The sequence below is a fragment of the Lycium barbarum genome, chromosome 6, assembly GCF_019175385.1.
Source record: "Lycium barbarum isolate Lr01 chromosome 6, ASM1917538v2, whole genome shotgun sequence".
NCBI lineage: Eukaryota > Viridiplantae > Streptophyta > Magnoliopsida > Solanales > Solanaceae > Lycium > Lycium barbarum.
The window spans coordinates 100,694,999-100,720,043 of record NC_083342.1 but is presented as its reverse complement, the minus strand read 5'-3'; the positions used below and the strand labels follow the sequence as shown (position 1 = coordinate 100,720,043).

At 32.4% G+C, this 25,045-nt stretch overlaps 1 protein-coding gene across 4 annotated transcripts; it reads left to right on the top strand.

Moving 5' to 3' along the window:
- Positions 1-8,720: 8,720 nt before the first annotated feature.
- LOC132645046 (LEC14B homolog) lies at positions 8,721-23,004 on the top strand. Of its 4 annotated transcripts, none has more exons than XM_060361790.1 (10): positions 8,724-8,879; positions 9,568-9,940; positions 10,047-10,166; positions 10,564-10,641; positions 11,902-12,084; positions 12,916-12,993; positions 13,390-13,565; positions 13,889-14,047; positions 14,551-14,611; positions 15,180-15,697. In XM_060361790.1, exons 1-10 carry the CDS (start codon positions 8,740-8,742, stop codon positions 15,366-15,368), a joined length of 1,557 nt encoding a protein of 518 aa, XP_060217773.1. In that variant the 5' UTR covers positions 8,724-8,739; the 3' UTR covers positions 15,369-15,697. The 4 variants fall into 4 exon arrangements, with proteins under 4 accessions (XP_060217777.1, XP_060217775.1, XP_060217773.1 ...); XM_060361791.1 differs by having other exon boundaries at positions 8,742-8,879; positions 9,519-9,940; XM_060361794.1 differs by lacking the exons at positions 13,889-14,047; positions 14,551-14,611; positions 15,180-15,697 and adding exons at positions 22,154-22,312; positions 22,828-23,004 and having other exon boundaries at positions 8,721-8,879.
- Positions 23,005-25,045: the final 2,041 nt, after the last annotated feature.

Below are 25,045 nucleotides of genomic sequence, written 5' to 3'. Positions count from 1 at the left end.
TCCCTTACAAAACCACAGGTTTTTCCGAGTGGCAAAAATCCCCTAAGCAATGTTAGTACATCAGCTCTATTTCTGCATATCGAGTCAAAAAATACTAAGACAATTTCCCTGCTTTTCGTTTGCTCTGTTGTTGCTGTGAACCCGTGCCTCGCAAGCTCTGATTTGGCAGTCTTTCGAGGTAGATCGGAGACTCAAAGCCTCACTTCGCTGCACCCGAAGCAGGTAATTCTCCATCCCCTTTATTTATTTGTTTTTCATTCTTTGGTTGCCCTGTGGTATTTTTGGTTTACTATTCCGTGATTCGAGTATGTTAGTTTAGTTAAGTTATTTTAGTTCGATAGACGAGTCTGTTTGGGTGTTTTAAGCATTTTTAAGTAGAATGATTTGGTTTGTTCTATTTAAGTATGTGAGCAACTCTTCTTTATTTAGCTGATTTCAGTTTTAGCAGTTAAGATGTGTTCTCATGTTTATATGCTAAGTTCGATTCATGTTTAGTTAGATATGTTTCAGTGTTAGCCTATTTATGTGTTTAAGCATGTTTAGGTATGATAGTTTAGTTTAGTTTTAGGAAACACCTTCTTCCCCTTTTCTGTCTAGTTCTATTTAATCTCTGCTTGTTTGCTTTGGATGCTATTTGCTTCATTTGTATCTAGTTAGTATATGGTCATTGTTAGTAGTTGGTCTGAATATGGTTAGTATGCTTCAGGCCTTTACTGTAGTTATTTCTTTGATGGAATTTAGTGTGATTTAATGGTCTGATGTGCAATTTCTCTTTTAGTTATGTGCGTGCCAAGTATGTATTTTCAGCATTCCTTTTTCCATGTTGACCCCTTTTATTCACCCGTTTCCTTTCCGTTTTAACGAAAATAATGTCGCTCATGTTTTTTAGCTTCTTTTTGTTGTTTTCTATACTTGGGTTAAAGTAAAGAATGAACTAATTAATCTGTTACTTTTTCTTAGAACAATAATAGCTTTTGTCACAGTTGAATACTAATCTTTATCTCTTTTCCCCTTTCTTTTACATGTACACATCGGAGCAAACGGAGTCTTAATTCGGGACTTTATCAAAACAGAGTCTCAAGATGAGACTCGGCACACCCATCCATAGAGTCATCTCGTTCCGCAATTCTTAGATCATATCGGGCAGGCGAAACTCGTTAGAGGCCGCCTGTAACATTTTATTCTTTTTTTTTTTTTTCATTTTTATGATTGCTAATTTGTCTGCGTTTTGGATTGTGTGTGGCTTAAAATTAGGTGGAGAACCTATGATTCATGTAGGATTAGAAAGGGGTAGATTCTATCATTTAGGATTACCGCTCTGAACATTAAGTACTTATTTTCACCATATAGAGTGCATCATTCATATAATAATATTTTAAACTTTGTTAGCTATAAGTTATCTTTTTTTTTCTCAAAAGCTATTTTCTTAAATTTTAAACCTCAATTAATTAACCTAAGATTGACCGGATAACCGTAGTAAACGGATTCTAAAGGATGCCTAACCCCTTCCCTTTAGGATAATATAGAACCCTTACCTAGAATCACACTGATTAAGCAGATTATTAACGGAGGTTTAGTTAGCTTTACATTAGTTAATAATTAGGTGCCCTAATTCACCTTAAAATCAATTAGGTGGCGACTCCTTAAAATAAAACAAATAGGAATCACCAATATGTTGTACTCCGCTTCAACCCGGTTAAAATGGGGTATAACAAGACCCATGCTTCGTCGTCCGTTGTCCCTTAAAAAGAAAAGGGGGGGTGGGCCCCATACTAAATAACACCGAGAAATAAAAAAAAAAGAAGAAAAAAAATGAAACTCATCATCTCCAAACTCATGGGAAAAAAAAAGTGGACCCCATATTATCAAAATCAAGCAATATCAAAAAAACAAAAGTGAACCCCATATTAAAAAAAATATAATGCTAAAAACAAAAAGTGCAGACTTTATATTCGTAGCAAACACTAATATAATAAAGTTTTAGATACGGAGCACAAACTATAATGTTATATTAATCGTGTTTTGAACATAGTATATGTATATATATTATATGCATAAAAATAGTACAAACTAATAATGTCCAAAAAAAAAAAAAAGTGCACCCCATAAAGGGTGGACCCCATACTAAACGACATCAAGCAATATAAAAAATAAAAAAATAAAGTGGATCCCACCATCTCCAAACTCACGGTAAAAAAAAGTGGACCCTATATTAATAAAATCAAGTAATATAAAAAAAAAAGTGAACCCCATATTAAAAAAAAATATGTCAAAAAAAAAAGTGCAGACTTTGTATTCGTAGTAAACACTAATATAATAAAGTTTTAGATACGGAGTACAAATTACAATATTATATTAATCGTGTTTTGACCATAGTATATATATATATATATATATATATATATATATATATATATATATATATATGTGTGTGTGTGTGTGTGTGTGTGTGTGTGTGTGTGTGTGTGCATAAAAATAGTGCAAATTAATAATGTCCAAAAAAAAAAGTGCACCCCCTATTAAAAAATCAAACAATATTCATGTAATTTCCAATGTATCGCTTAAGTCAATAATGATGAATTCATTACCACGTGCGTGTCAATCCATGAAATTGCTTTTCTTCAAAAGGTCAAGTAGTCAAACCATACAATTAGCCTGAGATCTAATCTAGATATTAAACTGTTGTATTTGCTATTCCGCCATGTCATTTATTTGTTATGTTTACTAAAATAAATATACTTAGAATATTTATATTTTAAAATAAGATAGAATTTAATAACTTTTTTATTTTTATTCTTACTCTAATAAATGTGAAAAGAAATTAATGTCGTAAAAAAAATATCAAATGCAGATCAAATAATGAATAAGGTAAATTAGTCAAATTATAATTCTAATCGACGTTTTCTTAAAAAACCATGCAAAAGACAACATGACAAGTAAAATGAGCTAAACCGAGAATATTTACTAAAAATTAAAAAATAGTATTTCTTCGTTTAAATAAAAAATCAATTTCTACTTTGTTTCGTTTTAAACATGTAAATTAATTTAATAATTTGAATTAGAATTGTCCAAATCAAAATTTGATAAAAAATAATAAGTATTTTACACCTTTAAATTAATCGAATTAAAATTGAAAGTATCAACTGATACTTAAGTATTGCTATTGTTTTATCTCAAAGAAAAGAAAATAGCTTCCTTTTAAACAAGTCTTCTCTTTTAAAAAATATTAATAAATTTGCCTATTTTGTGTTCATAGCAAACATTAATATAATAAAATTATAGATACGGAACACAAATTACAATGTTATATTAATCGTGTTTTGAACATAATATATACTTTATATATATATATATATATATAGAGAGAGAGAGAGAGAGAGAGAGAGAAGAAAATAGTTTCCTTTTAAACAAGTCTTCTCTTTTAAGAAATATTAATAAATTTGCCTATTTTGTGTTCATAGCAAACATTAATATAATAAAATTATAGATACGGAACACAAACTACAATGTTATATTAATCGTGTTTTGAACAAAATATATACTTTATATATATATATATATATATTGTCACTATTCAAAAACAATTACATACACATAAATGCACTATAATCTAAAGTGTTGGGCCCGTGCGCAGCACGGGCATAGGCCAGTCTAGTCTTCTTTAAGAAGTGGGCCTTATGCAGCACCTGAATTCGAATTAATTAGGACCTTAAAGCGAAAATCAGACATGGAATATGAAATAAAAAATTAAAAAATTAAAAAAAAAAAAAAAAAAAAAAAAGGGAAAGAGTGCTCCAGATGATAGCCAAGCGAAAATCATATATCGGATGTGAAATAAAAAAATTAAAAAAAAAAAAGGGAAAGAATACTCTATATGATAGCCAAAACATGGCTTACTACATACTCCTTCCATTTCAATTTATTTGTCTTAATTTGACTTGACACGAATATTTAAATAAGTAAAAAAATATTTTTGGAATTTGTAGTCTTAACATAAAAATATGTACTTATAAGTTATAAGTTATCAAAATGATCTTTATCTTGTGCTCTAAAACATGTTAAGGGAATGTGAAATTAAAGAATTACCAAACTAGAAAAAATATATTCTTTTTTAAACAGATTAAAAGAAGGAAAGTAGACAAATATTACTTTACAATTATTAAACTATAGCATGGGTTTGCACCCATGCTTCGTCGTCCGTCCATCATTTAAAAAAAAAGTGTGGGCCCCATACTAAACACCTACTAATTCAAAAAAAAAAAAAGTGGAACCCACCATCTCCAAACTCACGGGAAAAAAAAGGTGGACCCCATATTAACAAAATCAAGCAATATAAAAAAAAAGTGAATCTCATAGTAAAAAAACAAACAATATATAAAAAAAAAAGTGCATCCCATATTAAAAAATCAAACAATATTCATGTAATTTTCAAAGTATCTCATTAAATCAATAATGATTGATTTATTGTCACATGCGTATCAACTCATTAGTGAGAACAAATGAAATTATTGTACAACAACATACTTAAAATACTTATATATTAAAATAAGATAGAATTTAATTACTATTTCATTTTTTCCTTACTCTAATAAATGTGAAAAGAGATTAATATCATAAAAGAAAAATTAATATTAAATGGAGATCAAATAATTAATAAGGTAAATTAGTGAAATTATAATTCTAATTGACATTGCCTTAAAAAATCGTGCAAAAGACAACATGACAAGTAAAATGAGTTAAACCAAAAATTAAAAAATAGTAGTTCTTCATTTCAAATTTCTACTTTGTTTCATTTTAAACATGTAAAATTAATATAATAATTTGAATTAGAATTATCCAAATCAAAATTTGATAAAAAAAATAATAGGTATTGTTTAGGCCCAATCTACATACATTAACGATAGAATACCTTACACCTTTAAATTAATCGAATTAAAATTCAAAGTATCAACTGATGCTTAAATATTGTTATTATTTTCTTTTAAATAAGTCTTCTCTTTTAAAAGTATTAATAAATTTTTGCCAACTTTGTATTCGTAGCAAACACTAATACAATAAAGTTTTGGATACGGAGAACAAACTAAAATGTTATATTAATCGTGTTTTGAACATAATATATATATATATATATATATATATATATATGTATATTACTTATAGAAGAGTCGGTTTACAAGCAAGATTGTCGTCCGTTCTTTGGTCCCACTTTTTAATTTAAGGGGAAAAAAATCCTTTTTGGTCCCACCCACTTTTTTATTTAAGGGCAAAAAAATCACATTTTATACTTTATATTTCCAACTCTTCTAAAGTAGATAGAAATACTTTATTGTATTTCTATTTTTCTACTATATAGAAGCATCGGTTTACCCATGCTTCGTCGTTAGTCACTCTTAAAAAAAAGGTGGACCCCATACTAAAAACGCCAAGAAATATTAAAAAAAAGAAAAAAAAAAAAAAAGGATCCTGCCCTCTCCAAACTCATGAAAAAAAAAGTGGACGCCACCCTCTCCAAATTCATGAAAAAAAAAATGGACCCCATATTAAAAAAACAAGCAATGTCGAAAAAAAAATGTGCACCCCATATATTAAAAATTCAAACAATATTCATGTGATTCCCAAAGTATCCCCATCAAGTCAATAATAATGGATTTATTATTATTGCTTTTCTTCAAAAGTTTAAGTAGGCAAATACATACAATTTCCTTTTTTTTTTTTTTTATATATTAACTTGAGATCTAATCTAGATATTTAATTGCTGTATTTGTTATTCCGTCATGTCATTTATTTGTTATGTTTACTAAAATAAATATACTTAAAATATTTATATTTTAAAATAAGATAGAATTTAATTATTTTTTCATTTTTATTTACTCTAATAAATGTGAAAAGAGATTAATATCAATTGGAGATCAAATAATGAATAAAGTAAATTAGTCAATTTAATATAAATATTGATAATAAACATACATAAGTTTGTACTGTTTATATATATATATATATATATATATATATATATATATATATATATATATATATATATATATATATATATATATATATATCACTATCCAAACACAATTACATATACATAAATACATTATAATTCAAAGTGTTGGGCCCGTGCGCAGCACGGACATAAGCCATCTAGTATATTACTACTATATATAAGTGTCAATAGGAGTTTTTTGTAGTCCTCACATTCCCAAAGCACCCTATAGAAATCTTACATGTGGGTGTTGTGAATTGTCCTTGTATATTTTCATTTTTGTCTCATTCATTACTAGAGGCCACTTTCCATATGGGCTTTTATAATTGGTGTGTTGTGTAATTTTTTTAAAATTCTCTTCTTGGTGCTATTAGATTATTCTTCTAATCCATATTATATGGTGATTTTAATTTTTATACTTAGTTTAAAATAAATAATTATTTATATAACTAAGCAGGTATTATTGTTGTTTTTTTAAAATTACCCTTATTTCTGATAAGTGAATTGTTACATAAGTAAGAAATATTAAATTGATAGCATTTAATTAAAGATATTTAAGTCTAGGGGCAAGTGATTTTTCAAAGGTTGTGGCCAAACTAAAAACATCATATACTATGAATTGGGGAAGTACCCTGTAAATTATTTGTTCTTAAATTGGTATAATTTAGTTAACTTTGGCGCCAATTTTTTTTTCAGCTGAAGCATTTATTAGGTCTTACTTTACATTTAAACATATCTCACATAATATATTCCTCACCAACATTTCCTCTCTATTAATTTTAACTTCCAAAATTTTGCTTCTTTAGTGATATCACATATGCTTACAATACGAAAAGTAAAATTTATTGAATGGTGTTTTATAATATTGAAGATGAAGGTAGCATTATCAGTCAAAATTGAATTAGCTTTATAATCATGTTTGATTAACTAGGAGCTAATCCTTTTAAGCATAAAGTATATATGAAGAATTAAATTAATTCTTAAGAAGTAATCCTTTTAAGCATAAAATAAATTACGTACGACCCTTTGATATTTGCTAATTTTCATACCAAACTTGCTTTCTCATAATTTTTTTTTTGTTAACAATTATCCAATTATATGACGAAGAAACTTTAATAATTATGAAAATTTATGGAAAAGATATTTTTAACCTGCAATTACATTAAATTAATTATGTAGTAAACATATGTGACACAAATTATACTTATTTGATAAAAATTACGTACTATATTTATATTTTGAGTTTGGGCCCGGGCTTAGCATGAGCGCAACTAGTATATATAAACGAGAACCACAAAGTGTTGTAGCCCTCGTAGGGTCAACTTGGTAATTTTGCTTTTGGATGCTTTGAAGTTGGACACGTGTTGTAGCTGAGCTTTGCCAAGGATTTTGCTGGTTTGGAAAAGTAAAATATATGGGTCCCACTATCATATCTTATCTTAAGTTGTCAATTTTGACATTTACGGACGTAAAGTTTTTCTATTCTTCTAGGTTCTAATTCAATTTTGGTAAGATTGTTTATTTTTAATTTGTTCTTTTGGTAATCGCTTGCTAAAAAGTCTAATTACTATTACAACCATTATTATGGTTTAACTAAAGGTAATCTAAGACTCAAGATCATGACGAACTGTGTCTGAGTATTGATAGAAGTTCAATGAAGAAATTTGCCTTTATAAATGTTTTTATTTAATGATTTTCAACCTGGTACGGTATCACATTAGAGTCCAAACATATTAGGATTCACGCTAGGTAAGGCTCAATACTGATTGAAGCGTTCCCTATCAAGTATTTCTCTATACTCAAGGCTCGAACCCGAAACCTTTGGTTAAGGAGGTAATATTGCTCAATTCTAAAAAAGAATCTAATAAATAGCATAACTCAATAAATAGTACTTTGTATTTTTTTTAATGCACATGAAAAAGCCAAAATAGTAAATAAAATGGAATGGAGAAGGTATTTTCTTATGCGACGTAAAATAAGCATAAAAGTAAAATGAGTTGGAAGTGATACTTTATTAATGTACTTTAATTATTATTAATTAATATCCTTATAATATCATTACTAGGTAAAGTTTTGTAAAGTCCCTAAACCAAGGTTATAAATATTGTCGTATAAACTTGAAGCCATTTAAATTTGTTGTTGTATCGGATGAAAAAATGAGTTTTCCAATAGCTCCCGACACATGAAATTATGAGTGAAATTAAAACTTAATAAATATCAAAATAGATTTATTTCTATCTAAAACTAAGAAATTACATGCTCACAAATTCATAAAAATGCCAATGTTAAATTTTAAATCATATTATTTTATAAAATATCGAATTACTTGCGATCTTTTGGTATTGTTTAAATTCTTCAGCCACAATTCCTTCATCATAAATAATTTCTTAATTTAAAATTATCCAATTGCAATTAAAAATTTTAATAATTATGAAGCCTTATTAACCAGACATATTTAACGTGCCATAAAAATTATACTTCTTTATTTAAAGTTATTATTTTTGTATCTTGAGTTTCCTCATGAAAACTAGTAAATTGAAATAGAAGAGTATCCAATTAGTAAAAACACCTCAGGTCCAATAGGAGTTGCGGCTTTTCCAACTTCCAGGAGTAGACCTCCTACTTCCACGTATATCCTATAATAGCATATTTGGATGGATTTATACGCTGTGTATATCTTATAAGCTGTTTTCGTTTATAGGCTACTTTAGATAAGCTAAGTCAAATACCTCCAATTATTTTTTAAGGACAAAATGACTTTGGCAGCAACACTCAAGGCTCTAACAAACCGTCACCACTCTCTCTCAAACATTTCTTCTATACTCTCCAACAAAATCCAAATTTACTTTCAGTTAATTCTTGAGGAACTTCTTGGATTCTTCTCAATTCTAAGGTATCAAAGTCTTGATTTTTTTTTTTTCGTTTCCTATTTGAGTTGTGTAATTTGATCCTAAGAAATTCTTTCTGTATGTTTTATTATAAAGTTTCAATCTTTTTGGAATTTGGAGCTAAAAAGTTTTGTTCAGCTTACTCACTTCATTTTGATAGCTGGTGCTTTTGTGGGTGCCTTCATCTATGATCTATCATCATTTTGTGTCAATTCCAACCCCATTTCCTTGTTATGAAGTTACTCTAGGACATGTAATTTGAATATTGATACTTCATTGATGTTTGCTGGAATAAACTTAGGCTTAGTCTTTTGAAATTGGTACAGTATCTCAAGTGTTATTTCCTTCACATGTTTTCAGGGTTTGTCTCTTTGGTCTGAGTTGCCCATTTAAGGTCTGTTACTTAAAATTTATTTTTCAGTTTGGTGTAGCACGGTTAGGTACTCTGTGCGCTTTGAGTAAATACGATTTTCAATACTTTGCTTATGTACAACTTCGAAGTAGCAAGCTTTCTTATTGGATTAGATTGATATCAGTTGATCCTTTAACAGTCGATCCTAGAAAGAATAAATGAAAATCATGTATTGGTATTCTTTATAAAAGATCAAAAATGAAGAATTTCATGACTTTAATGACCTGACCAGGAAAAAAGAAGTTTTTCTGTGGGAAGTGACAAAAGTGGACCATGAGCAGGTCTAGGAGGTTCTTGGATGCTTGTGAAAGTTCAAGGAGAGATGGGATACAACATATTGATCAAAGAGGTGATGGGGGAACAAGTTCTCTTGATCATGAAATTTCCCAGCTCACAAAGATTAGGTCACAACCCCATGACGGAATGACACAGCTGCTTCCTCGCAAGGCAAAAGGACCAGTTTCACCTATTAAAATGTTGGCTGCTAGGGAAGGGAATTATACAGGCAGAGGAAGATTTTCATCATCTGACTGTTGTCATCTCCTGAGCCGGTATCTTCCAACGAAGGGTCCTTCTGTAGTTGACCAAATGAGGAGCTGTGCTTACGTTTCACAGTTTTCAGCCGATGGTTCTCTTTTTGTTGCGGGATTTCAGGTTTGATCGATGTAGCTGAATTTTCCATTTCTGGAGATATAGTGAGATTTTAACAATGTTCTGTGTCCATTGTAATGTTATGATCATATGTTCTTCTTGGAAACAGGAAAGTCATATTAGGATATATAATGTTGATCAAGGATGGAAAATCCAGAAGGATATTCGAGCAAAAAGTTTAAGATGGACAATCACTGATACATCGCTTTCTCCTGACCAGCGTTTCCTTGTAAGTTCATGATGACTAACCCAACTTTGTGGATAATTAGTCCTTGTCCATGTGGTTATAACTGGGATCTGGTTGGTTCTTATGCTTCCAGGAATCAGCTAAAAAGATACTGTAGTATTTCTTGACTCTGTAAATGTGGTTTTCTTGCCTAAGTCAATGAATCTGGCCTCTTCGTTTCTTTTTGCTTCAACAGATTCTGTGACGTTGAGGATAAGCTTTGTTTTTTTTTTTGTTACATCACGAATGATATTTTCAGTATGACATATTGTGAGCTCTTAATATGTGATGCAGCTATAACTTGTTGAATTTGGTTAACAGAACCTTCTAGTCTACCATGGTTTTGCGCTGTCACTTCTTGTGTCACAATTCTGAGTTGGTTTTTACGTGTTGATTACAGGTTTATTCCAGTATTTCACCCATTGTCCATATTGTTGATGTTGGATCTGGTATGAAACAGTCTGTTGCAAATGTTACGGTATGTTTTACTCATTATGTCGAAACATGTAAAATATAGAAGACTATAATATGACAACATATCCTGCATCTTTGCCGCACTATTCTATCACGTTTTAACATAGTAAAAGTCATTAATGGGTGCTCCTGTGATTTTCTTGATAATAAATGATTGTATTCAAATACAGAGGAAATAAGTTTACCAGTATTGTGGTTTTCAAATGACGAATCTGAAGTGTTGGTGTATAATTTCTGATCTTTCCTACACGAACTGTGGAGAGATCATTTGCTTCCCCTTTCTTTTTAGGGTAATTAGGGTGATGATCACAATTTAATGTATGTTGTACATCTTGTTATAGTAGTTGGTTCAGCAAGAGGTGTTATGTTGTGCCTTATTTTAGGGCATTAGTAGTACCACTATAATTTTCATTGCGCATGCAATTCTAGGTCTTATTTAAGAGAAGCGGACTTCTACCATCAATGACCTCCAGTGTCATTTAGGTTTTTGATAGCCGTATCAAAAGCTTCATCTAGTACAATAGAGGTGTTCTTAGGTGTGATAGTCTTAATTTTAAGCTTTCTTTTGCATTTGCATGACCAAAAAGTGAAAAGTACACCAAGAATACTAATTTCTACAACCTCATACTTCAGTTATACATACTTTTGAACCCTCTTACATCACCCCTTCTCTTTTTCACTTTTTATATGCACTAATGCAAATCAATGATGGGGTGGAGGATAAACAACAAAAGGTTCTTAGTTTTGTTATGGTGTCGTGGATATCCATACCTCATCTGGCACTTCGATTCTTGTCACTATTTCTAAAAGAGGCTTTATGCTGAAAGTGATCATCAACCGCATGATGAGTATCTAATACCTTGCAGTTCAGAAATACTTCAGATCAATTTCTTGTTAATTTTCGACTAGCGCCTTAAAAACAATTTTACTAGTTCTCCAATTCTGTGATCAAAAGCAAATTAGTTTTCAAGCTCTAGTTGGTAGCTGACCCCTCTTTAGATCTTCTAATAGGAAGCTGTTGTACAAAAGTATGACCTGGGTAGTCCTTCTTTGATCTCCTATAGAGGGGTAGCTGCTTTACAAAAGGGTTTAGTAATTTGGTAGATGAGCTTTGCCTGCGTTTGTCTGAAAGCTCAATTTAAGGAGGGCACCCATCTTGACTGGTTCAAGTCATTACCATGAAAGCATTAGTTTTGAGCAAATAGTTCGTGAGCTTTGGTGTATGTATGTTAATTATGCTGGTACATTTCTTCTTTTTCTGCAGGAAGTTCATGAAGGCTTGGAATTTTCTTCCCTTACCGATGATTATGACGACTATACATTTGGAATATTCTCTGTGAAATTTTCTACTGATGGGCGGGAACTTGTTGCTGGCAGCAGCGACGATTCAATATATGTTTATGATCTTGAAGCAAGAAGGCTAAGTCTTCAAATTCCAGCTCATAAGGTATTCTTCTAGTAATAGCAGATATGGTTGATCGACCATTTTGGTATCATCTTCATATGATGTATTTGGCAAGTTTATCTTCTCCTGAAATCTATAAAAAATGGGTATGTCCTGAATTAGGTATCTTGAATTAATGCTACCGTCATCAGGTGATTTTAATTCAATACTTTCTTGAGTCTGGCTTTGCTTCCCAAGTATGTGTGTTATATCTAGTTTAGCATTTCTCCCTCTTCTTTTGGTGACGGAAAGAGTTGAGCCTACAAAAGCTAATTGCACTTAAGTGAGAACTGGTTCTTAGATTCAACCAATGTATACATTTTTATGACTATTTCCTTTTTTGTTGCATTTCCGCTTAGTAATAATCACTTTTCTTTCTGTTTTCTTGCCGACCTGGGCAGTTTCACCCAACCACTTTCCTGAAAGAGGATACTAGTAATTTAGCATGATCATGGAACTTCTGACTCGTGATTTAGTGTTGATCGATGTGCTCAGCACACGCACAGAGTAAATGCTTCTTTAACAAGGAAGTTCCTAGAATATCAGAATAGACTTATTTTGGTGGCACAACATTTTACCTTTCTGTGCTACATTTCTCAATTATTTTTAAGTTCTTAATCTTCTCAAGAACTTTAATTCACAAGTTTGACCAAAATATCCACTAAACTTGGCCATCTGGTGTTGAGAACTTCATGAAGTGGGTGTTTATGCTTAATACAATATGTATCATGTGTTATAATAGACGTCTGTATCTACTCTTTTTAGGTTCTTAGATTTTCCCTCCTACAGAGATGTGCTAGCATATTGTAACTCGGTTGGCGTTTTTCATTGCAGTCTGATGTTAATGCTGTATGCTTTGCTGATGAAACTGGACACCTCATATATTCTGGAAGCGATGATAGCTTGTGTAAGGTAGGCTTTATCCACTTTTTGGTGGACTTATGTATTTCTTATGACCATTTTCCGGACTACTACTTCCCTTATTTAACCAACCCCAGGCTGGCAAAATGGCTGTTTAGTGAAGTATATTTCATGATGCTGTTCTCTGCTAATATTTAGATATATGGTTCATATGGAACCTTTTGTCTTTTATAGTTCTGTTTACTTATGGTGTTTTGTGATATCATTAATAGCAGCTTCGTACCCCTTAATGATTCTGGTAAGAAGTTGTTAAAATATGCTTGTTTTAACTAGCGTTGGAGGATTCATTAGGATTCTCATGGACTGCCAAAATATTGATGGTGTCTCTTTGCTTATAATTTGCAAGTATATCTGTTTCATTGAGAAAGGGTTCTTGATCATATTCAGGTTTGGGACAGGCGTTGCTTTGGTACTAGAGGACAAGCAGCCGGGATTCTCATTGGACATCTAGAAGGAATTACATATATTGACACTCGTGGAGATGGCCGGTATCTTATCTCAAATGGGAAAGATCAGGCTATCAAACTCTGGGATATAAGGAAAATGTCGTCCAACATTAATTAGTATGTCTCACTTGATCCTTTTTTCGTTGTCCTCACCACATCTTCCTCTTCCCCTCCCCATGGGCATAATTAGTACCTGAAGTGGCTTCTTCCCTACCCAATAGTGCTTCAGTGCATGACTAATCAGTGCATTTGAGTCATGGGGGAATACCTTCCATGACTAATTTGTTTTCCCCTTCATCACATAGAAATATTTGAGAGTGTGGTGCAGAGCGTGGGTTTATTGGTTTAACTTGTCTGGAATTGTTCTATAATGATTGTCACTGGAATTGTTCTATAAGATCTCATTGGCACTGCTAATAATGTTACTTTCTTTTGTGTAGCTCGCCAAGGCCTAGAAGTTATGACTGGGACTACAGATGGATGGACTACCCGGAGCATGTTAGAAACAAGAGACACCCACATGACCTGTCATTGTCTACTTATAAAGGCCACTCAGTCTTGCGCACTCTTATACGCTGTTATTTCTCTCCTGCTCATAGGTTGGTGGTTCATGGTATTCTTAATACCTGTCAAGTTTCTCTTTGCTAAAACATGTTTCCGATAAGAATTGTAGCCAACTTTCTTGCTTCTATAAGTATACTTTGTCAGCTTTGGAATTTTAAGTGCCTCTGCATGTCATAATTGTTTCTCTGCAGCGGCTCAAGATTTTCCAGATTTTGAATGCTTAAGTTTTTGAGGTGTTCAATTGATGTGTAGTAGTCATGTAATTGGAATCACTTTTGTTGCTTGTGTTGATTTTCTCAACTTCATGGTTTTTTCGTGAGACATCTTGACCTAAGACGAATAGCCAATATTTTCTTGGTATAATCGACAGTTGATATGAGGAACTACTTCACTTTTAAGTATGACTAGCTTTATCACGATTCATGAATTATTAACCCTGCGAGTCGTGTTTTAATAGTGTTTCTTTTTTATGGTTGATTCTGGTATTTGATACTATCTGTAGGACAGTCGTCTAATCTGTGAAAGTTTTAATTTGCAGCACAGGGCAAAAGTTCATCTACACTGGATCAAGCGATTCTTCTGTTTATATCTATGATGTGGTATGCTTGGAGTTTTATCCCCTTATTTGATTTTGCTCATTTTCTTTTCAACATCCTACTTTATTGCTTCATAGATTATAAGCTGATATATTAGGCTCATTAGCTAGTGAATCTTTTGTCTCAGTCTGCTAAGTGCTTTGAGGACTTGGATAATACATTCTGCTTGTAGCTTGGGGTTTCTGCAGCTTTTAGTGATTGGATCTCTTAGGCCAATTACTGATGGCTTGATAATCTGATAGAATGGCGGAACTACGGTCTTGAACTCCCTTTTCTCTAACTTGATGATCAATGATAGGAAACAAGTTTGCTAGTCAAGGTTCAGGAAATTTCGCATTTGATTAGGTAGTTTTGCGCATGAAGAAAATATCAGTCTTTCCACGAATTGCATGTCTACTATGCCTTTCATATAGTCACTGCCAGTGCTAGATATGCTTTCTTTTCTCTTTTTTTGGATAATGTGTGGTGGCTGGGCCAGCTTGTGCATATCGTATTTTGGGAGCATTAAATTTTGTTTTGGAAGCAAGGGACTTGATAAGATCTTGGATACCATCATTCATTCCATGTGTAGGTGAGTGGAGCTCAGGTTGCAAGACTTGATTACCATCAGGAACCGGTGAGAGATTGCAACTGGCACCCTTACCACCCTATGCTCGTTAGCTCTGCATGGGACGGTATCATTGCTAACTGGGAGTTTCCTGGTACTGGTACAAGCCCATTGCCAGTGAAGCCACGGGCCAGACGATGGAGGCGATCTTAAATTGCCTCTAGCTGCATGCAGAAAGATGTTTTTGGAGTACACTGATTGGAATGTGCAATGCTTAAGTCTGTCCATGTTCTTTCTGCATTGGGAAATGTTCTTCTATCGACACGTTACACACATGTACATGTATAAATTTGCATTCCCGTTGTCCCTAACGGGATAGTCCAATGGCCAATAGGTCAGAACTGTAATGTCACGAGTTCGAATCCTAACAGTTCCATAGTTGGGCATTCTCAATACAGACTGTTACTATTATGTGAAAAGAGATTATTGTGCTGTGATTCTAGTGAGTTGATATTACGAGTGTTATTGAAGATTTTGTGAAATATTCCTGTGAAAAATTACATTTACATTCCCCCAATTATTAAAATGTATGTCATGTACTTTTTTTTGCATGAACTTTTATAACGTATTCAACAGTAATTTGTAACAATATATTCCTGCGCACGGCGTTAAATATTCAATCAAACTATAATTTCTTCGCAAAACTAGTTCGGATTGACATACGAACCCTTCTTAAGATCACACGTGTGAGTTCATACAGTTGACGTTGTAGATGACTTAAATAACAATTTTGTAGCTCTTTTTGTTATTGTTTTTTCCTCCTCCCCATATTCCTTTCCTGTATCCTTCAGATCATAGAGTATAAGAAGGGATAATGTTCAATTTTTCTCGCATTTTTTGTAATTTGTTAGAAGAAAATTGTGAAAAAAGTAGCAAAAACAGCTAAAAACATATCTTCGAAGGACTTGCCAACAAAATAGTTCCCACATATAACTCACAAAGAATTTTGATAATGGTTGTACCTGTGAATTTTTTTCTTCTTGTTGTCTATGTTGTTTTCTGGCAGTTTTTTCTTCTCGAGAAAATGATTTTCAACATATATTCTTGAAAATAAAATATTGTTGTTTCATAATAAACGATAAGAATCTTTTAAATATTAGAATGAATAATCTAAAATTTAGAGTAATTTTTTTATTATTTAATCTTGACTCTAGAGTAAGCTTAACAAAAACTTGCTTTGAAGTGCTACCCATTTATCAATTTAGTTACTGCTTTCTAAAAAGGACGATTCTACAATAGTTTTAATGATTTTTCTAAACTAAGAAGAAAAATATATGAACAAAATGATTGAATGACGAGGGGAAAAGGAAAAGAAGAATCACGCGGGAATAATAAATAAATAAATAAGAAAAAAAGGCAAAAGAAAACATTTAAACAGATCAATTTTAAGTTGTTCATTTAACATCAATTGACCAAGGTCACAATACCTACTGTATTTCTTATCTCCCGCTCACTCCCAAGGAACAATCAAGAAACGCAAAATATAAACTCTCTTCTCCCTCCCAACGACAATCAAGAAACACAAAATATCAACTCTCTTCTTTACCATATAATCAAGAAAGAACAGAGAAATATTTTGCTTCCAATGGAGATTGACAGACTGAGCGATTTACCCATTGCTATTACGTATCATATTCTTTCTTTGCTTCCTAAGAAGGAGATGGTTAGGACCAGTGTACTTTCAAGGGAATGGAAAAATGTTTGGAAATCAGTTCCCATCTCACTTCTTTTTAGCTCACCCCACATTCCATTTCGAAAAATTGAAATGAGGGATTCCTTGGACAGTATCAATGGAGAACTCCCGCACTGGAGAAAATGCGAGAAGATCAAGACTTTGGGTATCATTTTCAGTACTTACTCGGGCAATTTTTGGAATGACGTGGACTGTTGGGTCTGATTTGCTACTCAATATGCTAAGGTCGAATCATTTAAACTAGTCTTATGCCATCACAATCATAATCAATCAAGGTATGACTTCCCACCATGCGGGTTTAACTCTTCACTCAAGAAGATGGTCTTATCGGCCTGCCAAGTAAACCTTTCTGCCAGGGTTAATTGGCAAAATATGATATCCGTTTCCATGGAAAAAGTATTTTTAAATGACAATGTGATGGAAAACATTTTAAGTGGATGTCCCAATTTGAAATTCTTGGGACTAAAAGATTTTTGGGGCGTCCAAAATCTCCATATTATAACTACAAGTATGAAAAGATTAGTGCTATGCAGTGCGCAAATTTTTTTGAAAGCAATGTCGATATTTAAAAAATTTTAATTATAAAAAAAATTACTTTTAATAATAGGCCTATACGTTTTTTCATACTTTTGTTTATAGTATATATCCTTAACAACATGAAGTCTTTAATTTCACTTAATAATATTATTGCTATCATTAATATTAGTAAGTATTAATTCAAGTTAATAAGATTTTAACCATGCGTTAGCAATACAATTTGTAGGATATTGTTGTATAAAATTTATTTACTAATATGAAGATATGAGTAGTCTAATGCAAAATTCTAAAATATTTTTACAATAAAAGTAGACAGTTTTTCTTTTTATTATTTACTTTTTTATATTTCTACAAACTACAATATTGTTTAAGCGAAGCTCAAATCATGAAATTGACACTTCATTAAAAAAAATTGGAGCCTTAAATTTTTAGGTGCCTAAAGCGAAGGCTTCACTAGTTCCCCCCTTGAGCCACTTCTGAAATGAACAAATGAATAAGTCACTATAACGACAACATAATTTAGAAAAATACAATTAAGGTGTTAAACTACAACTCTCCTCGATGAGCTTCTATTTTTTGAAACGTATCCATAATAAACTCATTACAAATATTACAAAATATTTTTTTTTACAAGTCACAAAATAACTACTTAGAAGCTCAGCAAAGATAATAACTTATAAATCACTATAATGACATCATAGTTTAGAAAACACAATTCAAGTATAAAATTACAACTCTCCTTGATGAACTTCTATTTTTGAAACGTATCTATAATATACTCATTGAAAATATTATTAAATATTTTTTTTATACAAGTCATAAAACAACCACTCATAAGCTCATCAAGGCAATAACTTATTTTTGGCACCAATATGAATTTGACCGATGTTGATTTACTTGGTTTAGAAACTTTATTTTTGGGTAGGCGTCAAATGATCAAGACCCGACTTCAGTAAATTTTCTAAACAATGCTAATTTTTTTTTAAAGTAAAACTAAAGGCCTAAACCAGCGAGCGGACAGAAGCAATTTTATCAAGCAGTGTCATTTTATTTTACATAACCAGTATATGTTTTGGTTGTTATACCCCGGAATTTCGCACGTTAAAGTCGCATCACGAGTTAGTCGACGTAAGTTCAAAAAGAAATTATGTTGAGGATAAAAGGGATTGAACTTATTAATATAAATGGTTACAAGAGTCTATAAATAATATTAGTAAGTGGCGGAAGATTTGGAGGGTGAACGAATCAAAGAAGCGTGAGTTTCGTCAAAAGTCGGCAAGTTGGGAATATGATAACTTGTACTTTTGGGTGAGATTATGAGCTCTTCACATGCTAAGAAAATAATAATATAAAGTATTTGAATTGTATAATGGTCTCTTGTTAAGTTTGGAAGTCAAACGAGTAGTAATACGAAAGTCGACAAAGGGCGTCGCAAGTTAAGTTTGTAAATTTCACTGAAATTTGGGTCAGATGTCTCGGAGATTTTCTCTCAATATACTTGGATTTACGGGGTGATACACCTACCAAATCGAAGGTCTACGAGTCTAGTTTCTAGCGCATTTTACCGTTCGTCAATACGACATCGGAGTAGAGAGATATTCGCGTTTTCGTCCGAGAACGCAAACTGCTGCGTGAACAGTGAACATAGTCGGTGTCTTTATCATGCCCCTATATATATACATACCTTGGACGAAATTTCCTTCATTTTCTTCACCATAAAAGGACCAGCAAACCCTAAGCAATATTCTTAAACCTTCTCCCATCAATCACAAACACTCTTAAAAGCAAATCAAACAACTTCAACATGGAGAAAACCATGGCAATTATGACATTGTGATTTCTTCGCTAATTTGCTTCTCGGATAAGAACTTCACCTTGAAGTAACTTGGAGTTTGGAGTGATTTTGATCATCTAAGGTATATTTTAACTTTCTTTTGATCTCTTTGAACTTCTACAAGTAATTAAACCTAGAAATTTGGTGAAAACCCCATAGAATAAGCTTTGACAATTCTTGTGAACTCTTATGGACTTGGCTTGATAGTTGGGCTGTTTTATGTGGTTTTAACGTGTTGTTTGGAGATGTGTTGATATGGATTGGATCGTATTGACGAGGAGGAGTAGAAAAGCAGAATTTGGTAGCGTTTTACGAGGAAATTACGCTACAAAAAGGCCTATAAATTCACGCCCATGAGTTGCTCGATTTAATGTCTAAATGAAGATTTCTATAAGCTATGACCTTGGTTTTGATCTTGAATAGTCCGTATTATGTAGGAAATCGTTCATAAGGCGCTCAAGGACTCGGGAAACATATATAACTTCATCGACGAGGTATGTAGGGCTTTCTATTCTCTTTGTGGCATGACTAGATTTCAAATGACCTTTCATTGAAAAATTTGTTCCGTTAACTTGGATCGATCACGTTCCATGATAATTGAGCTGACACATACTTCATCTATGACTTGTACCAAATTATGGTCTACATCTCCTTTTAGCCATCGATTAAAAGACTTTCCGTTCAACTTGTGTTGATTATGTCCCCAAATGGTTAAGCTTACCCTTTCTCATGAATAGCTTGTATTGAAGTACCTTTCACATTTCGTATACCTCTTGTTTATTGAATGAAGAATGATATTAGTTATGGTACTCTTCACATCAAAGTTGAGTTGATTGTACTTCCTTTAATTGAGTTAATCCTTATCTTCTTTTCTATCGCTCCAAGGTGACGAACCTCTCGTTGGCACACTCTTTCCGATAAAAGTTGTGTCGATCATATTTCATAAAGGTTTGGCTAACTTTGGCTTCGTGAATAATTCATAACAAGATGTTTCCTTGTACTTTTACTTCTTTGGCCTAATGATCAAATAATGATAAACGTAGCGACAATAATGATAGTCGGAGGATAACGACGATAGGTCACTCCGACTTTTTCCATGATATTTCTTCTGAGGTCAGTCTTTCATTGCACTTATATATATGTATTTATTTTCATTACCGAGCCGCGCTATAGTCGGCCGGGTAGGCACTTATATGTGCACCTAGATGTATTTCTTTCTTTACCGAGCCGTGTTGTAGGCGGCCGGGTAGGCACGTAGCTGTGCATTGCCACTGATCAGTTGGGCAGAGATGATGTTATGATGATGAGCTCACCCCACAGAGGGATTTATTATTGTTATATGATATGATATATGCCTCCACAGTGAGGAATGATTTTACAGGCATGCATTTACATTTATGTCATAATTATGGTCGCCCTCAGTGGCCTCGTTCAGAGTTTCAGGTTGTATCTACATCTTTTCCCAAGTTATCTGTATCTTTTATGCTTATGTTATGTTTATGCTTACTGCCTCACATACTCAGTACATCTTTCGTACTGACGCATTTTGTGCGCTGTGATCATGCCCACAGGTACGGTAGACAGATTGTTGTACATTTCTTAATAGGATACCAAAGTTCAGCAGGGATGTTCGCACTCCATTCTCCGGAGTTGTTGGTCAGAGTCATTAAATAGGATGCATGCATATATATAGAGAGAGTATGGCTATGGGTACGTCGGGGCCACTGTCCCGACCAGTTGATGCATATTAGTGCTCTTAGAGGCTTACAGACTATCAGTCAGTGTACAGGTATTGTGTTTGGCCTTGCCGGCCTTCTGACTAGTTGTCTTTTTTGGTTGTGGCCTTGTCGGCCCTAGTTATGCATATATGTGTTGCTGGGCCTTTTCTGCTTGCAGGTTGTTATGATATACTTCTTACTATTGTTATTCAGCGGCCTCGTCGGCCTATGATTCACGTTACAGAGTTTAGATAGCACAGTTGGTTCGCTCGGCCCTTCGGGTGCCGGCCACACCCCCAAGGTTGGGGCGTGACATTTGTTTGCCAAATTATTTATGTATATATAAATAAAAAATATTTCCGGCCAAGTTGTGTCGGGTGACACCGCTTGGCGTCATGTAGTGGTCTTTGGAGTATTTTACTCGGGATCACCAGTGTAAAATTCCTCATTATATTGATATCAGTTGCTCTTCTCAGCCCATGGTTTTTTTCCTTTTGGGTTTACACGTAAAAATCTTGGTGTTATTATCGCTCATTTTATTCTTGTTGATTAACCGTATCTCGGTGCTACGTTATTATTTCGCATTTATTACCCTGAATATTATTTCTGTGGTAGGTTTATTTCCAACACGTGCCTCCGCCCCTAGTGCTATGTGACTGTTTGGAGACCATTGATGCCAATTCCTTGGAATTAGTCGCTCCGCACATTTACAGTCTGGACACGTAAAAAAGGTTAGTGGTGATGATGTGGCATGCTACGTGGAATCCACATCATCAAATGTTAGTGACACGTAGGATTAGAAGTCCACATTGGACAACTTTAACGGTGGAGGGGTATATTTGAACCAATAGTTTAACAATAGGGGTATATTTGGACCCAAAGTATAACGAAGGGTATATTTGGCCATTTTCCAATAGGACAGGGGTATATTTGGCCCTTTTCCGTTACTAAAAACACCTCAGGTCCTAAGTCATGGGGGAATACCTTCCATGATTAATTTGCTTTCCCCTTCATCACATAGAAATATTTGAGAGTGTTGTGCAGAGCGTGGGTTTATTGGTTTAACTTGTTTGGAATTGTTCTATAATGATTGTCACTGGAATTGTTCTATAAGATCTCATTGGCACTGCTAATAATGCTACTTTCTTTTATGTAGCTCCCCAAGGCCTAGAAGTTATGACTGGGACTACAGATGGATGGACTACCCGGAGCATGTTAGAAACAAGAGACACCCACATGACTTGTCATTGTCTACTTATAAAGGCCACTCAGTCTTGCGCACTCTTATACGCTGTTATTTCTCTCCTGCACATAGGTTGGTGGTTCATGGTGTTCTTAATACCTGTCAAGTTTCTCTTTGCTAAAACATGTTCCCGATAAGAATTGTAGCCAACTTTCTTGCCTCTATAAGTATAATTTGTCAGCTTTGGACTTTTAAGTGCCGCTGCATATCATAATTGTTTCTCTGCAGCGGCTCAAGATTTTCCAGATTTTGAATGCTCAAGTTTTTGAGGTGTTCAATTGATGTCTAGTAGTCCTGTAATTGGAATCACTTTTGTTGCTTGTGTTGATTTTCTCAACTTCATGGTTTTTTCATGAGACATCTTGACCTAAGACAAATAGCTAATATTTTTTTGGTATAATCAACAGTTGATATGAGGAACTACTTCAGTTTTAAGTATGACTAGCTTTATCATGATTCATGAATTATTAAACCTGCGAGTCGTGTTATAATAGTGTTTCTTTTTTATGGCTGATTCTGCTATTTGATGCTATCTGTATTCTGTAGGACAGTCGTCTAATCTGCGACAGTTTTAATTTGCAGCACAGGGCAAAAGTTCATCTACACTGGATCAAGCGATTCTTCTGTTTATATCTATGACTAGACGGCCGCAGCACGGGTCCAACACTTTAGATTATAGTGCATTTATGTGTATGTAGTTGTTTTTGAATAGTGATAATATATATATATATATATATATTATGTTCAAAACACGATTAATATAACATTGTAGTTTGTGCTCCGTATCTAAAATTTTATTATATTAATGTTTGCTATGAACACAAAATCGGCAAATTTATTAATATTTTTTAAAAGAGAAGACTTGTTTAAAAGGAAACTATTTTCTTCTCTTTGAGATAAAACAATAGCAATATTTAAGCATCAGTTGATACTTTCAATTTTAATTCGATTAATTTAAAGGTGTAAAATACTTATTATTTTTTATCAAATTTTGATTTGGACAATTCTAATTCAAATTATTAAATTAATTTTACATGTTTAAAACGAAACAAAGTAGAAATTGATTTTTTATTCAAACGAAGAAATACTATTTTTTAATTTTTAATAAATATTCTCGGTTTAGCTCATTTTACTTGTCATGTTGTCTTTTGCATGTTTTTTTAAGAAAACGTCGATTAGAATTATAATTTGACTAATTTATCTTATTCATTATTTGATCTGCATTTGATATATATTTTTTTTACGACATTAATTTATTTTCACATTTATTAGAGTAAGAATAAAAATAAAAAAGTAATTAAATTCTATATTATTTTAAAATATAAATATTTTAAGTATATTTATTTTAGTAAACATAATAAATAAATGACATGACGGAATAGCAAATACAACAGTTTAATATCTAGATTAGATCTCATGCTAATATAAAAAAAAAATTGTATGGTTTGACTACTTAACCTTTTGAAGAAAAGCAATTTCATGGATTGACACGCACGTGGTAATGAATTCATCATTATTGACTTAATGAGATACATTGGAAATTAGATGAATATTGTTTGATTTTTTAATAGGGGGTGCACTTTTTTTTTTGGACATTATTAATTTGCACTATATATATATATATATATATATATATATATATATATATGTTATGTTCAAAACACGATTAATATAACATTGTAGTTTGTACTCCGTATCTAAAAATTTATTATATTAGTGTTTACTACGAATACAAAGTCTGCACTTTTTTTTTTACATTATTTTTTTTTTAATATGGGGTTCACTTTTTTTTTTTTTTTATATTACTTGATTTTGTTAATATGGGGTCCACTTTTTTTTACCGTGAGTTTGGAGATGGTGGGATCCACTTTTTTTTTTATATTGCTTGATGTCGTTTAGTATGGGGTGCACTTTTTTTTTTTTGGACATTATTAGTTTGTACTATTTTTATGCATATAATATATATACATATACTATGTTCAAAACACGGTTACTATAACATTGTAGTTTGTGCTCCGTATCTAAAACTTTATTATATTAGTGTTTGCTACGAATATAAAGTCTGCACTTTTTTTTAACATTATATTTTTTTTAATATGGGGTTCATTTTTTTTTTTTTTTTTGATATTGCTTGATTTTGATAATATGGGGTCCACTTTTTTTTTTCCCATGAGTTTGGAGATGGTGAGTTCCATTTTTTTTTCTTTCTTTTTTTATTGCTCGGTGTTATTTAGTATGGGACCCACCCCCCCGCCCCTTTTTTTTTAAGGGACAACGGACGGCGAAGCATGGGTCTTAACCCATGCTTTATATAATTTTTTTTATATTGCTTGGTGTTGTTTAGTATGGGGCCCACCCTTTTGGACATTATTAGTTTGCACTATTTTTATGCATATATATATATATATATATATATATATATATATACTATGTTCAAAACACGATTAATATAACATTATAGTTTGTGCTCCGTATCTAAAACTTTATTATATTAGTGTTTGCTATGAATACAAAGTCTGCACTTTTTTTTTGACATTGTTTGTTTTTTTAATATGGGATTCACTTTTTTTATATATATATTGTTTGATTTTGGCAATATGGGATACTATGTTCAAAACACGATTAATATAACATTGTAGTTTGTGCTCCGTATCTAAAACTTTATTATATTAGTGTTTGCTACGAATACAAAGTCTGCACTCTTTTTTTTAACATTGTTTGTTTTTTTAATATGGGATTCACTTTTTTTTTATATTGCTTGATTTTGTTAATATGGAGTCCACCTTTTTTTTTCCCGTGAGTTTG

What these genes read in the sequence shown, in the direction of transcription:
- LOC132645046 (XM_060361790.1), top strand. Translation starts at nt 8,740, where the DNA reads ATGACTTTGGCAGCAACACTCAAGGCTCTAACAAACCGTCACCACTCT. An exon ending in ATGTCGTCCAACATTAATTA is followed by an intron (nt 13,566 to 13,888) that starts GTATGTCTCACT and finishes TCTTTTGTGTAG; the next exon opens with CTCGCCAAGGCCTAGAAGTT. An exon ending in TATTTCTCTCCTGCTCATAG is followed by an intron (nt 14,048 to 14,550) that starts GTTGGTGGTTCA and finishes TTTAATTTGCAG; the next exon opens with CACAGGGCAAAAGTTCATCT.